We start from the raw sequence: 15,413 nt of genomic DNA, 5'->3' as shown, positions 1-15,413 counted from the left end.
CAAGGCCCTCAGCTGAGCATGAGGCCGGGGGCGCGCTGGAGGCGGTGGAAGGTGGGGGTCATCGGTCAGGAGGGCCACCAGGCTGAGACCAGCTTTAAATCCTGGGGCATCTGCTTCTAGTCACAGTGACACCCATTGGTTGAATCATATTTCTTTCTGATTTGTTCAACGCCTGGGCACTGAGCAGTATTATACGATCAGAACTTTCAGTAACACGGAGAAGGCTATACCGTTAATTAAAACGAATTGGCTGCCATCTATGTCTCTGTCTCCCGCTCCGGTCCTATTAAACCTAAGTCACAGTCTCACTCGGCAGCTCCGGTTTGAACTGGAAAGCAGCGTGGGCAGGAGGGTGCCCGCTGATTGAAGGGCCACCTCTCTTTCTCCTCTGCGTCTGGCTCATTCGGACGTGCACCGTTCAACGTGCGGCCACCTCTGTGAGCGCTGGTGACGGGGCCCGGGGGTGACCTGCTCGGTGTAAGTTGTGCAGATGCAGGACTTGGTGCTATGTAGCGGTAGAACATGCGGCTGGGTAGGTTGTGTACGTAAAAATGTAAGCGTGGGCCCAGCCGGCGTGGCTCAGTGGTTGAGCGTCAACCCGTGAACCAGGAGGTCACGGTTCGATTCCCGCTCAGGGCACAGGCCTGAGCTGCAGGCTCCTCGATCCCCAGTCGGGGGCGAGCAGGAGGCAGCCGATCGATGTTTCTAATCATTGATGTTTCTCTCTCCCTCTCCCCCTCCCTTCCTCTCTCTCTAAAAATCAATAAAAACATTTAAAAAACTGCAAGCGTGGGTCACATCAGGGCTCGTGGGTGCGGACCCGCGTCCTTACACACGCGTGTGCTCACAGCATCGCACACCAACACTTCAGGGCCAAGAACGGAACTGATGTTTTATGCCTGTCTGTCCATGCACCTCCCGTGACCCCAGCCCGCTGCTTTAGTGCTTCTGAGCAAGGAGGAGGGGTCAGCCTCCTCCAGGGGCCCAGGGACACAAGCCCAGCCCCCGTCCTCCAGACTTGGATGGCTCATCACTGCCCAAAACATGCATGGGGTTTTGTTTCTGCGTTTAATGCTATCTTTGCCTTTCTTGCCTCCTCCTGGCTTATTCCTGCTAATCCTTTCAGAACTGACCTGGCACCTCCTCCTCTGAGAAGCCTCTCCTGATTTTGCAGCCCGAGGCTAGGCCTTCCTCAGCTGGTTGCACAGCTCGGGGAGCAGGAGCCATGCAGCCCCCTCCCGCGGTGCCCCCCCCCCGGCAGGTGCCTGACATGTTGTATTTCACATTGGTACTTGCCCCCTTCCCTGGGTCACGCACGAGAGGCTTCTCCTCCAGTCCCCCCGTGAGAACCCGATGGGGCTCCTGGGGCTCCCCGGGGCATCTAACTCAAGCTAGTCCACGCTCAGTCTCGAGCGACGCGCTGAAAGCACTGCTGCGCGTTCCTGCCAGTGCCGGTTCCAGCGGCTGCTGCTCTTGGAGCCGTGATTCTCTGCGGCCACGTGTCTGGCTCCCCGGGTGGCCTCCTCCCTGCCCTCCCGGGGCCTGTGCCGGGCCGAGTTGCCTGCGTGAGGAGCCCCCGTCCGAGGGGCGCACACGTAGCTCTGGTGCCCGCTGCTGTGGGGAGGCCCCGGGAAAAGGTCAGCCCCCGAGCCCGCGCCCTGAAGTGCTCCGGTGTTTGCTGACTGAGGGAGGGTCTGCCCCGGGCGCACCCTGAGCCACCCACCATGGTGGCGTTTGGGCTCCGCCGTGTGTGGGCCACAAGAGCCACGGCCACGTCCTCTGTCCACTTGGGAAGTCGTCCCGGCCAGGACTACGTTCCAGGCTCCTTTGGGTTTTTTGTTTCTTCAACAAAAGATGAAAATGCACAATAGGCCCAAAATGCCCAAACCTGAGACTCAGGATGCATTTTCCCAGAGTAAAAAAAAAAAAATGACAAGTTCCCCAAAATCACCTTTCACAGCTTCTTGAGCAACATCAAAGCCCTAGGTCTGGAAAAACCCGTCGCATCCCGGCTGCAGAAGCTGATGAAGACGGGGAAATATTTGCATTTCAAAGACCGGCCTTTCTCTCTCAGGACTGTTTTCTGCTGTGAGGGCTCCCCCAAGACCCAGCCGTGGCATCCATTAGGGATGCGCGTGAATCAACACACGTGGCGTCTTTGCTCATTGACAGCGGTCAGTGCCCATGGCGTGGGCGGCCCACGGGGAGCCACGTGACCTCCTGCTCTCCCCAGCCCGTGAACCTGGGACTCCAGTGCCAGCAACTCTGAGCCTGTGTCCACATGGCAGGACTTAGGGCACTTGCTGCCGCCTGGCGGCACTGGGCCAGGGGGGTAGCAGGTGTGTGAGATGGGACACGCCCTTAGGGGGCTCTCTGCCCAGGGGGGAGACGGGTTATGGTATCCAGGCCCTGAGCATCTTGTGGTGCCAGAAACTAACGGACATCACAGCCACGGGGTGATGTCGAAAGGACACAGGAGCCAACTCAGAGCTCCCTGTGGCCACCTTGGGGACAGTCTGAACAACATGTACTACTGGTTCTGACCCAAGTATAAAGCAAATGTCAATTAGTCTACACGGACATAAATACACGATTAAGTAAATAAGGGAGAGGAGACAAGTCTCCCACAAAGAAGAATTCCAAATAAATGACATAGGTCCTCTGCCCGCCAGGAGGGAGGCGTGACCCCAGCCCTTAGACGTGTGAATTGCACATCGGTGACTTCCTGTCAAAGAGACAGTGTGGACGGGGCTCCTGTGTGGACGGGGTGCCTGTGTGGACGGGGTGCCTGTGTGGATGGGCAAGAGGAACTTCACAGTGGAGGAGTCTGGCTGGCACCTCAGCCTGGGTTGGTCCCGCTGTGGCGAGATGAGAAGGCGTTTCCCCCCATGGTCCTCCCCAAACCCATGACCCCCCATCACGGGTGAACATCAGGCAAACCCCAGCTGACGGACAGTCTGCAGGATTCCTGCCCAGTCCTCGTGGGAGCCCTGAGGAATTCGCAGTTCAGAGGAGCTGGGACATGAGCACTAAAGGTCGTGAGAGCCCTGGGAGGGGTCCTGGGCCAGCAAAAGGACGTGAGGTCCGGCCGCAGGGACCGAGGACAAAGTGGGCCCCGGTCGACAGGAGCGTATCCCTGTTGCTGCCTGGCTGAGACCAGTGTGGGCGGATGCGATGGTCACAGCGGGGAGCTGGGCGCGGGCCACGTGGGGACTCTGTCCTGGCTTTGCAGCTTCTCCTAAACCTGAAACTATTCTAAAATTAAGTTTTAAAGAGTATTCAGGAGCTAGCTAGCGATTTTGCTTTTTGTGTGCGGCCCAAGCAGGAGGCGTGTGGATGGCACCCCCCGCCCCCGCAGGGGACACTCCCACTTCAGGGGACTCAGTGACCAGTAAAAGTTTCCAGCTCCCACCGTGCGGACATGGCTGGGCCAGGAATCCCGTTTCCTTGCGCGCGTGGAGACGTGGTCGCCTTGGATTCTGTGCCCTCGGTGCGCACGGGAGTGTGCTGGGCGCGGGGGCCCTGGCGCCCGGTGTGGACCGCGAAGGCCGTCCTGGCATCTCGTCACGGCACTAACCCGAAAGCGGGCGACACTCTAGGCCACCTGTCCCTGAGACCTGGGGTGAGCCCCTGTACCCCAGAGCACCCAGTTTTCTCACCTGCAAGGTGGACGTGATCATTTCTGCTTCCGGGGCTGCCAGGAGGACCAGGTGAGAGCGGACAGGCCAACACTGTAAACCACGGACGCTGCACAGCTCCAAGGGACCTCTATTCGTGTTACCGTCGTGGTCATCTCCGTGCTTGGAAGAAAAACCCTGCCGTGTGCAGGTTGTGCCCGGTGCTAGGGAGTGATCTGGGGATGCCTGCGTCCTCTGGCCACATCAGGAGTAGGGCATGTCTCTGTCCCCCAGCCTCCGCCCCCAGGGCTGTTCCGGGAGGGCTCCATCTATTCGTGTGTCCATCCGATGTCCAGTGTCCCCTGCGCACAAGACCCCGGGCCACATGTTACCCAGCTTGTGTTAGGGTTCTCCAGAGAGACAAACCCGACAGGAAGCAGATTTGCACACACACAGGGACACATGCACACACATGCACACGCTAGTACATACAAGAGTTACTTGAGAACCCGACTCCTGCAGCGACGGGGCTGGGAGGTCCCCAGCCCGGCGGCCAGCAAGCTGGAGGCCCGGGAGAGCAGATGTCAGTGCCGCCGGAGGCCGGCAGGTGCCAGGGCTGCAAGGGCCCGCATTTCACCGAGTCCGGAGGCCGGACGAGACGGATGCCCAGCTCAGGCTGCCAGGCAGGGGGAGGCCCCCCTTCCTTGGACGTTTAAGTTCTGGTCAGGCCTCCAGTGGAGTGGACGGGGCCGGCCACCCTGGGGAGGGCCGCCCGCCGGACCCGTGTACCGACTGGGATGTTACTCTCATCGCTAAAAAGAGGGGCCCTGGAAATTGAACACAGATGGTGGAACTCAATAGAGGGAGGACTCGGAGATCTCTCAGAAAGGAAAGTGACACGTGGAAGGGAGCACGTGGATAGGGGAAATTAAGGGCATTGGAGGGTTTCCACCTGACGGCCAGAGTTCAGGTGAAACGGGGAGATGGGCAGATCGAGACCAGAAACAGGAGCCTCCTCGTAATCACAGGGCCGTGTGAACTGGCCTTCGCGCTCCCATAAGGGGGAGAGACAGCTTTTCAGAGACAGTGAAGACTCACACGGGATAGTCTGGTTCCTGACTCCCGAGAGGGCTCGACAGGGGCTGCCTGGTCACGTTTTCTACGTGGTAGGTGGACACTGGTCCCTTTGCGGATGGTCAGGGGCCGGGCCAGGCAGTGGCTGTGGGCCAGCGGAAGCACCCTGGTGCTGGGCTCTCGGGTTGGGGGCAGGCCAGGGAGGCGGTGAGCTCAGAGGGGAGGGGGGCCGAGCTCAGCCGTGACTATGGGACCCCCAGCGGGGGGGTAGGGCACAGCGGCCACTTGGTCCAGCTCCCACTGGTGGAAAGAGGGTGTGGGTGACACTCTTGATTGATCGAAAGCACCGCAGGGCCGCTCAGCAGAGCCCTCCCTCCAGTCCCAGCTCCGGGGAGGCCGGGGGAGGGAGGCGAGAGGATCAGGAGGGAAGACCCACCGCTTGGCAGGACCACCCAGCTCTCGCTTCCTCCTGCCCATTTCCAGAGACGGGCAAGTGGATTCTGAAAGTGGGCACCACCGCCCCGGGCGGGCCAGCGGCAGCCCTGGGGTCCAGTCCGCCTTGGACCGCTGTCCTCTCCAAGCATCTCCAGGAGGTCCCCTGGGTCTCCCCCCCAGAGAAGCCCCAGTATCTCTGCCGTTAAGCAGTGGTGTCGGGAGGGCTGAATTGCCACCTGCAATGAGTAAATTAAATAATGACGATTTCATTGACTGTTAGATTTAATTTGGAGCCATTGCTGGGCTGTAACGGGGCTGCAGATGACTTACTCTCAAGTCCCGGCTGTCATCCCGTTAGGAGTGAGCGATGGGGAAAAGATGCACTCGGCAGGGTGGGAAGTCCCGACGCCCCGGGTCAGGCCCGCGCCCCGTAAATTTGGTGACAGCCCTCTTTGTCACCCCTTCTCAGCCCCTCCCCCGGGTGCCGCTGAGGACCTCGCCTCTCTTCCCAGGGGAGCCTGGATCTCAGCCTCTCTAGGCCCGGGGCGTGGGGGGGGGCACTTTGCCCCCTGGAGTGCGCACCTGCTCGGGGCAGCTCTGCTGCGTCATCGGGCCTGGGGCCGGGAAGCCCTGTGGGTAATCAGTGAGGCCCGTATGCGTTTCATGTGTGTAAACTGGCCGGATTGGCCCCATTGCTTCACTCGGCGCCACCCAGAAATCCTACCTATTCCTGACCCTGTTGCGGGTCCCCTGTCCCCTCCTGCGGACGGCACCTTGCTTTTCAGGCCTGATTGACATCCTGGGGATACCGACTCCAGCCCTGGGCAGCGGGACAGCCGTGTGGCTGCCGACGGTTGGGGATGGGGAACCCGTGTGGCGTCCCCGGTGGGCCTGGGTCTACACAGAGCAGCCGCCCCTCCCGAGCCCGCTTCCCCTTCTCCCCAGGATGGTTGGAGCCACGGCTCTTGCCTCCTTTCTTTTAATTTGTTAATCCGCACCCCAGGATATTTTTTTCCATTGCTTTTCAGAGAGAGAGAGAGAAACGTCGATGTGAGAGAGACACATCGATCCATCAGTTGCCTCGCGCACACCCTGACCGGGGCCGGGGATCGAGCCTGCATGAGGTACGTGCCCTTGGCCAGAATCAAACCCGGGACCCTTCAGTCTACGGGCCGACGCTCTAACCACTGAGCCAAACCAGCCAGGGCTTGCCTTCTTAATACGTGCTTTTTTTCTTTATATATAATTTACATACATTGACGTTCACGGATCTTTGTGCTGGTTGATGAGCTTTGACAGTTGTATTATAGACCCAAGTAGCTTACGCCCCGTCCAGACGGAGGACCGTCCCATCACCCCGAAAGCTCCGAGCGCCCGCCGGGGCCCTGCGCTGAGCTCCCTCGCCTCGGGTGCTTGCCGGGTCCGGGGCCTCAGCGGGTGGCCTCTGCCTCCCTGTTCAGCCGCATCGTGCTCCCGGGCTTCCTCCGCGCCGCTGGTGTGCCCCCGCTCACCTGTGCCCGCGGGCAGTGCCGTGGCGTGGACGCGCCTCAGTGGACGGACACGGGATGGTTTCCACCCTCTGCCCATCACGATGGAGCTGCTGTGGACGTTGGCACACAGGTCACTCTGAGGACAAGTGTTTATTTCTCACGTCCATACCTGGGAATGAAATTGCCTGGCTCATTCGGCACTGGGGTGGGGGGTTGCCCAGCCCTGGCCCTTCCCCTCCTGAGCTCGGTGTGGTTCCCCCACAGCCCTCACCTCCTGGTCCCCAAAGTGCTGCCACCAAGTGTCATGGTCCCCTCTGCCCTGCTGGGGACAGGCCGGTGCAGGGACTCACCCCAGAGGAGGGGGTGCGTTTATCAAGTGCCTCCTTTGCGCCGGGCGCCGTGGAGGCTGGGACACAATGTGACTGTTCTCTCCAGCCCCCTGTAAGTCTGAGACGGCCAAGCCGACCCTGCAGGGGACACTGAGCTCCTCTGCGTGTGCTCCGTTCCTCCCCGTGACCCGGTCTCATCCCGCGGACAGGGCCCGGAGGAAGGGTGGGTGGGGTCGGGTGGTAGGAGGTCCGTCCACCAAAGCCTGAGGGCCAGGGCCCACCCTCAGGTCCCCTCCCACACCTCTCACCCGCCCCCTGCCTGGGGCAGGTCATTTCCCCTCCCCTCATTTTCCCCATCCTCACGTGGGTCCTGAAGTCACCCCCCAGAGCTGTGGAAATCGTGCGGACACCCCTCCCCCTTCCCGTCCACCCCGTCTGCAATGGCCCAGCGGCATCGGATCTCTGGGTTCACACCTGGCCGGGCAGACGGGGCGGGATCCCTGCCTTACCCTGTCTGCCCCGTAGGGCCTGGCGCAGTGTAGCTGCTCCACCAACAGTTGCTGAGTTTAATTGGTGCCAACAGGTTAAGAAAATCGTGGGGATTTTGTCCTGTTTTCCTAACAGCTGTGGCTCAGGGGTCAAGCCAGGGGCCCCGGGTTTGCTGGAATGTTCTACCTTGCGGTCTGGGTGGTGCTGGCTTGGCCGTAGACATTTGTCACAGTCCGTGGAGCTGTGCACTCGGCCCTGCACCCTTCCCTGTGACTGGATTGTGTCTCAGTTTTGCACCGTGGGGCCCCCTTCGGGCGGCCAGGACTCTGAGGGGACAGGCCGCCCCCTGGGGCCCCTGCCCGCACCCCAGGAGGCCTCTCCAACGTGAGGAGCGCGTCACGGCTGTTGGCGGCTTCCCGGGCGCCGTGCAGCTGTGCTTCCTCTAAATTAGATCCCGGGGCACCGAGGTGGCGGATGACAAGGCGAGGCCAGTGGGAGTGGAAATTAGATTTCCTGAGTGTCTGTTTATTTGACTGAGGCCCAGAGGTCAGTGGGGGGGAGGCTGGTAGAAACACTCCCATCCCTCGAGTTCCGTCCTCGCTGTGGTTGGTTTAGATTAGACGACGCCTGCCTAGCGGGGGGCCTCCGGGATCCCAGAGCCCAGGCCGTGGCTCCGGGGCCGCCTGCCAAGGAGCAGACACAAAGGCTCCCCGGTCTCGGATATTGGGGAGCACGAGGTGAGGGGGACAGGCGGTCTGTGGGGACCAGGGGTGGGGAAGGGCAGGCACCAACCATGCCATGTTTCCCTGTTGCCCCAGCCCCCAGGAGGCTGCCCTGGAGATAAGCCCTGTACCGACCCATCCTTCCAGGGACAGACCAGAGGGAGGCAAGCACCCCAGGGTCTTCCTTGTGGCCTGGGAGGCTCCAGCTCCAGCCCCTGGGTCCTCTGGGGGCACCCCACCTCCCCCATCCCTCTGCAAGGCTTTGAGGCTGTGTCCTCAGCTGCGTGGCCTCCTGAGGGGTCCCTCCCATGGTGGGGGGCAGCCTGCTCTCCGGCCTTCTAACCAGGGGCTACCGCCCAGGACCACCTCCGTCCCCATGACTTTGGACAAGCCCTGCAGACAGAGCAGGCAGCAAGGCGGTGTCTCCTCCTTGGGGATCAGGGGTGCCCCGAGGCCCCCCAAGCCCAATTCTTTCAGACGTGACGTTTCTCAGTTGAGTCAATGTGATGTGGCGCTTTAGCTGGTTCCACGGACACCCCGCCACAGAACCAGCGTGGCTTCCGAGGCCACCATCTGTGCGGAAGTTTCCAGCACGCCCCACCCCCACCCCACACCTGTGGTCGCCAGACACGCGTGGCCAGGTTCTGCACACCCTCGAGGTCACAGCCCGATTCTTAGTCCATGATGCCATTTAGAGTGTGTGTTCCCTACTAAATAGCAGAAAATTACACCCTTTCAAGTTAATTAAACCACTTGGCCACACTGGGCTGCTGAAAGGATGTGGTAAATGTCAGCTTGGAGGAGCCACTTGTGTCTTCTGGGGCTTTCTGATGAAGGACGGCCTCCCCGGCACAGACCTCCGTGTGGTTAAGTGGCCGGGCAGTCCGCCTCGCCTCGCCCTCGCGGTCAGGGTCACCGGGACCCAGCCAGGCTGGAGCCGCCTGTGCCCGGCATCGCTGCAGCGGCCCCGCAGCGTTTCCCCGAGGTTCGCTCTGGACGGGAGGGGCATGTGCAGCATCCCTGCGCGCGCTTCAGAGGATGACTTCCCTCGGGGGCTCGAAGAAGCCGGTTTGGGGAGAGGGCTCTGGTTTTTTAAAGTCTCCTGAGAGCACCCTGGGTGTGCTCCCCTCTCCTCACAGCGGCCATGCACTGGGGACCGTCCCCAGGCCCCAGGAGAAAGCAGAACGCCTAGGGCCGGGGCTGGCAGGGGCGGGTGCCCGTGGGCATGAGGCACAGACAGTCCTGGGAGGGGAGATCTGAGCGGGGCCTCTGCACCGCCACGGGCTAGTCGGACACTCTGCCCCTGCGGGGAGACAGCCGCCCGCAACCCGTCACGTGGAGAGAGGTGAGGACCATCCCTGTCCCCCGCCTGCCCCGGAGAGCTCCTCCCTGGCCCAGTCACCGTACACAGGGTCTCAGGTCCCTCCGTCCCTCCTGCCTCCCTAGGGCAGCGCAGCCGTTAATCGGTTTTGCCTGTTTACTGTACGCCCCGGCCACGCAGCCTGCGGTGCTAACTTTCCGTGAGTGGTGCCGGGTGGCGTGTGCACCCGTGGGTTTCGTGGGGACACGTCTTCATGCTCGTGTGGCACGTGTGTGCGGTGGTCCATTGCCTCTGGCGTCTGGGGGCTTTTCCATCATGGGAACAACCCCGATGGACACTCGGGATGCTGTTTCCCCCCCGTGGCACTGTTGCGGGTCTGTGTCCCTACGCACGTGGGCGTGGGTGGCCCCGGATATGCCCAGAAGGGGCGCCACAGGGGGCTGCTCACCCTCGCGTGTCAGCTGTGTCGCTCTCCTGGGCCCATCCCTCCCTCTCGACTGTGACCACACTCGGTCCCTGAGGTATCTGCGGGAGCAGCTCTGCCGGCGCCTCTGCCCTCCCCGCCGGCCCTGGGAGCAGGGAAAGGAGGTGAGGCCAGGCCAGCGAGGATGAAAGCTGAGGGCAGGCTGGTCGGCGTCGCTCTGGGTACGTGCCGGTCACGGCTGGGGACACGGACGTGGGCTGGGAGGAGAGGGGCTTCCAGGGGCAGCAGACACGTGTGCGCATCCCTGGGTTGTCACACGCATCCCACACACCCCTGGCAGGCCTGTATGGACAGGCGTGGGGTCCGTGGGAGTGGGCGTGGGGTCCGTGGGAATGAGCGTGGGGTCAGCGGGAGTGGGCGTGGGGTCCGTGGGAATGAGCGTGGGGTCCGTGGGAGTGGGCGTGGGGTCAGTGGGAGTGGGCGTGGGGTCCGTGGGAGTGGGCGTGGGGTCAGCGGGAGTGGGCGTGGGGTCGGTGGGAGTGGGCGTGGGGTCGGGGGAGGCGGGAGTGGGGTCCGTGGGAGTGGGCGTGGGGTCCGTGGGAGTGGGCGTGGGGTCAGGGGAGGTGGGGGGGGTCAATGGGAGTGGGCGTGGGGTCAGGGGAGGCGGGCGTGGGGTCGGTGGGAGTGGGCGTGGGGTCGGTGGGAGTGGGCGTGGGGTCGGTGGGAGTGAGTGTGGGGTCGGTGGGAGTGGGCGTGGGGTCCGTGGGAGTGGGCGTGGGGTCGGTGGGAGTGGGCGTGGGGTCCGTGGGAGTGGGCGTGGGGTCAGGGGTGGTGGGGGGGGTCAATGGGAGTGGGCGTGGGGTTGGTGGGAGTGGGCGTGGGGTCGGTGGGAGTGGGTGTGGGGTCCGTGGGAGTGGGTGTGGGGTCCGTGGGAGTGGGCGTGGGGTCAGGGGAGGTGGGGGGGTCAATGGGAGTGGGCGTGGGGTTGGTGGGAGTGGGCGTGGGGTCCGTGGGAGTGGGCGTGGGGTCGGGGGAGGCGGGCGTGGGGTCGGTGGGAGTGGGCGTGGGGTCGGTGGGAGTGGGCGTGGGGTCGGTGGGAGTGGGTGTGGGGTCCGTGGGAGTGGGCGTGGGGTCAGGGGAGGTGGGGGGGGTCAATGGGAGTGGGCGTGGGGTTGGTGGGAGTGGGCGTGGGGTTGGTGGGAGTGGGTGTGGGGTCGGTGGGAGTGGGTGTGGGGTCCGTGGGAGTGGGCGTGGGGTCAGGGGAGGTGGGGGGGGTCAATGGGAGTGGGCGTGGGGTTGGTGGGAGTGGGCGTGGGGTCCGTGGGAGTGGGCGTGGGGTCGGGGGAGGCGGGCGTGGGGTCGGTGGGAGTGGGCGTGGGGTCGGTGGGAGTGGGCGTGGGGTCGGTGGGAGTGGGTGTGGGGTCCGTGGGAGTGGGCGTGGGGTCAGGGGAGGTGGGGGGGGTCAATGGGAGTGGGCGTGGGGTTGGTGGGAGTGGGCGTGGGGTCCGTGGGAGTGGGCGTGGGGTCGGGGGAGGCGGGCGTGGGGTCGGTGGGAGTGGGCGTGGGGTCGGTGGGAGTGGGCGTGGGGTCGGGGGAGGCGGGAGTGGGGTCCGTGGGAGTGAGTGTGGGGTCGGTGGGAGTGGGCGTGGGGTCGGTGGGAGTGGGCGTGGGGTCGGTGGGAGTGGGCGTGGGGTCCGTGGGAGTGGGCGTGGGGTCGGTGGGAGTGGGCGTGGGGTCGGGGGAGGCGGGAGTGGGGCCCGAGCTGGCGGGACAGCCCCCCGGCAGGAGCGGCCCGCAGCACGTGGAGCTGCCTGACACTCCGGGCAGAGAGGATGGCGGCGGCCGGGTGTCCTCTGAATACTAAGCTGGCTTCACCTGACAGTGAAAGTGATGTGTACGTTATATTAATATTTATTGGCATCGACGGAGGTGGAAGCTTAGGTGTCACCTTCGCCCGGCATCCCAGGGATTCCGTTACGATGCGAGGAAACTGCGGCTGGAGAAGCTGCTGGGCGCCGCCAGCGGGGCGCGGAGGCAAGGCCGCGGCTCCCGGGCTGTCCCGCGTGGGTCCCCGAGGCCTGGGCAGCTGCCCCACCTCCCTCACCCAGCCGGTGGGGGCGCGGCCCTCCTGGGGTGCAGGCGGCAGGAGCCCCGCCCTGGTCAGCTCAGCAAACATGCTCCCAGTCGGTGGGGGGGTGCGGTGCCCCCTTCCCCACTGTCCTTGAAGCCACGCCCGGCGTGCAGGCCCCACAGGGAGCAGTCCAGGCCCCAGCTGCCCCAACCAGCCCCCGGTGTCCCCTCCTGGACACCAGCCTCCCAGACCAAGGTCACAGGGAATGTCCCGGATAAGGGCGTTCAGGACAAGGTCCCTGCCTCCTTCTGCAGCGGGGCTGGGCTCCCCGGCCAGCCCCGGAGGTCAAGTGAGGAGAGGGATGGACCTGCCCTTTAGAAATGTCATCTCCACGTGCAGTAGCCCCATCCTTCGGGGACCACTGCTCAGGGATGGAGCCTGAGCTTCGGCGTCAGCCTGTGGCCCGGCCCCCTCCCCCTGCACAGCCCGCACCCCTTTCTCCGCCTCCCCCGAGCTCCCTGAGTCCTGATCCCCTCCTCTGGCTGAGTCTCAGCCCAGGACTCACCTCGCGTCACTAGGAGGCCTGTGGGCACCTGGGCGGCGGGTGGTGCCAGGGAGGGGCTGGGGGCCGCCTCGGATGAAGCCAGGGGGCACATCTGCAGGGACATTTGGGGACTGAGCACAGCACCTGTCCCCTCTGCGCCTCCCACCTGCCTCAGTGTCAGGCCCCTCGGGCTGCCCCGGGGACTCCCCCATGCAGGGGGAATCTGAAGTTATCTTTGACTTTTATGGCCCCGTTTTTCCCTATTAAAGCGCCTCGGGCTGTAAATGCAGTCATAAGGAGCTCGTTTATCTTAACAAAAGTGAGGCTATAAACTATCCGGTGCTCGGGAAACGACCTCCGTGATGGTTTCCGCTGCTGTCGATAAATTCCGACGCGGAGCAGAGGTCGGCCCCCGCCAGATAAAGTGTCCTCTCAGCTTGTTAATTAAAGGTCTATACGGGGGGCCTCAGAGCCGAGAGAAGCTAAGAGATGGAGGTCGGGGGCCCTGGCAGGAGAACGGACAGTGGGTGGGAGGTGACGGGCGTTCTGGGAGGAAACCCACCCTGCCGAGGGGGCGGCGGGGAGGCAGGGCCACTGCTCAGCCCCCTCATTTATAGCAGATTTCCCTCAAAAGACTTTGGGCTGTGACTCAGGAGATCGCCCCCCGTCTTCTGTGCTCCTCCCACTGCCCGGGCACCGGGGCACCCACACCCTGTAAGATGCCCCTGAAGAGCTGCAGGCAGATATATCAGGGCCTGTTTCCATTGGGGGCACCTACCAAGGGCTTATCTGCAGACCTGTTTCCACTGGGCGGATATACCAGGTGTTCATATACCAGGACCTGTTGGTGGATGTTTGGGCTGTTTCTGGATATTTGAGACATTTACAAGTCCCTGGGTGGACACGTGCTTTCATTTCTCTTGGGTATAGTTTGGGAGCGGGATGGCTGGACCTTACGGCAAATGACCTTGTTTGGACTGCTGCAAAAATCCCCACAGACTGGGGGCCTCACACGACAGGCATTTACTTCTCGCAGTGCCGGAGGCCGGGAGGTCCAAGGTCAAGGTGGACCAGCTGACTCAGTTCCGGGTGAGGGTCCCCTTCCTGGTTTGCAGGTGGAGGCTGCCTTAGCCCGTTTGAGCTGCTATAACAAAATCCCACAGACCGGGGGGCTCGTAAACCACAGAAATGTATTGCTCACAGTTCTGGAGGCTGAGTCCGCGGTCGGGGTGCCAGCACGGACGGGCGAGGGCCCTCTCCCCGGCTGCAGGCCGTGTGCGTCTCGGCCACGTCCCGTCTCAGCAGCGCCCTCCTGTCTTCCAGGCTTTGGGATCCATCACTGCAGTGCCTGTCACGGGTCCTCAGGTCAGCTCCTTGCAGAGGTTGGCCGGGCAAGGAGCGGCAGTGCTACCTCAGGTAAGCAGCCCGAGGGTGGCCCTGGGGTGCGCCTGTCCGTCCGTCCCTGTGGTCTCTAACCCCAGCCCCTCGGCACTGAGGTTCAGTTGGGCGCTGAGCTGGGCGGGAGCCCCTTCCCTCGCCTGTCTCCTCCCGTCCTGCAGAGGCGTTCGGACCAGCCCCAGTTATTCCCAGTGAGGAACTGGGAAATCAGTTTAGTGGGTAATGACCGGGATTTTTTTTAAATGGCATGAACTAGGCTGAACTAGAATAGAACAGAGACTGTCAAGATGCATCGTAGGGTTGCTTCTTGAATAACTCGTTTCTGGGCTGGGTCATAAAGTAACGAAGATTTTATTTTAATTGATTTTAGAGAGGGAGGAAGGGAGAGAGAGAGACAGAGACAGACAGAGAGGGAGAGAGAGAAACATCAGTGTGAGAGAGACACATTCATCGGTTGCCTCTGACCAGGGACCAAACCTGCAACCTGGGCATGTGCCCTGACCAGGAATCGAACCTACAACCTTTTGAGTGATGTTCAACCAACTGAGCCACACTGGCCAGGGCCATCATGAAGATGTTAAACTACGGGTCATGGTCAAAAGAGTGAGAAACTGGACAGGAGGACTCCTTTAGGGAGGCAGCAGACACGGGGCCAGGTGCCCTGGGTTCCTGGCCGGGCTCCGCGCTCTGGACACACATGTCACTTGGCCTCTCACCTTCCCGGGCTGGTCTCCTCTCCTGCAAAGGGGCTGACACAGGTGCCCTCTGGGTGCCACGAGAACTGAGCCACGTGGTGCGAAGCCTTTGTAGCCGTGCCTGGTACAGAGCCGACCCCTGCTGGTTACTGCCGGTCTCGGCTTTGCTGAGCCCTGTTGTGTCTACCACACCCTGGGTCTCCCGTCTTTGTGGAGCCTTCACCAGGTGGCCACCTGTGCTGAATCCGACAGGTTCCTGCTCCTGAAAGGAGGCGCAGAGTCCGGGGGCTGGACAGACAGGGAAACGGACGTTTTGAACCCCGGGGGACTGGGCTAAGTCAACAGGATACACAGGGGCAGTAGGAGCCCTGAGGAGGCCCATAGTCCACCTGGGGTTCAGGGAGGGCTTCCTGGAGGAGGTGGCACTCAAAGCAGGCCTCCGTGGGTGGGAGGTCTTGGCAAACCCCAGGGAGCAAGCCCCCAAAAGGATCGTCCAGCACAAGGCTACAAGGATGAGAAATGGAGGCCGTGGGCAGTGGGGGGGCCAGAATCACAGTCCTCACAGCACTGGGAGGGGCGGTCAGAGCAGGCAGAGAGGTGGAGATGTCAACAGGGGCCTTTGGGGGCCTCACGTATCAGGCCACGGAGCTGGGTTTTGCCCGTCAGTGACCTGAGGGCAACAGGGAGCTGTGAAGGCTTTGGAGCAAGGGAGGGTTGGGTCGGTGCTTCTGATCAAGACTGGTGCTGCTTTCCTTGGAGTTCTCACTCCCACGTGCACCCCTCACTTGTCAAAGTCCGAGGCCC

General features: G+C 62.7%; 1 protein-coding gene across 1 annotated transcript in view; it reads left to right on the top strand.

The window, feature by feature from the left end:
- Positions 1-15,413, top strand: part of PHF21B (PHD finger protein 21B) — a 51,951-nt gene that overhangs the window by 20,072 nt on the left and 16,466 nt on the right. The window contains exon 3 of the mRNA XM_081129245.1: positions 13,840-13,932. Coding sequence (XP_080985371.1) covers positions 13,840-13,932 — 93 coding nt within the window. The remainder of the gene's footprint in view (positions 1-13,839; positions 13,933-15,413) is intronic.

The sequence above is a fragment of the Miniopterus schreibersii genome (genome assembly GCF_964146895.1).
Source record: "Miniopterus schreibersii genome assembly, chromosome: 2".
Taxonomy (NCBI): Eukaryota; Metazoa; Chordata; class Mammalia; order Chiroptera; family Miniopteridae; genus Miniopterus; species Miniopterus schreibersii.
This window is presented reverse-complemented; position numbering and strand designations above follow the sequence as displayed.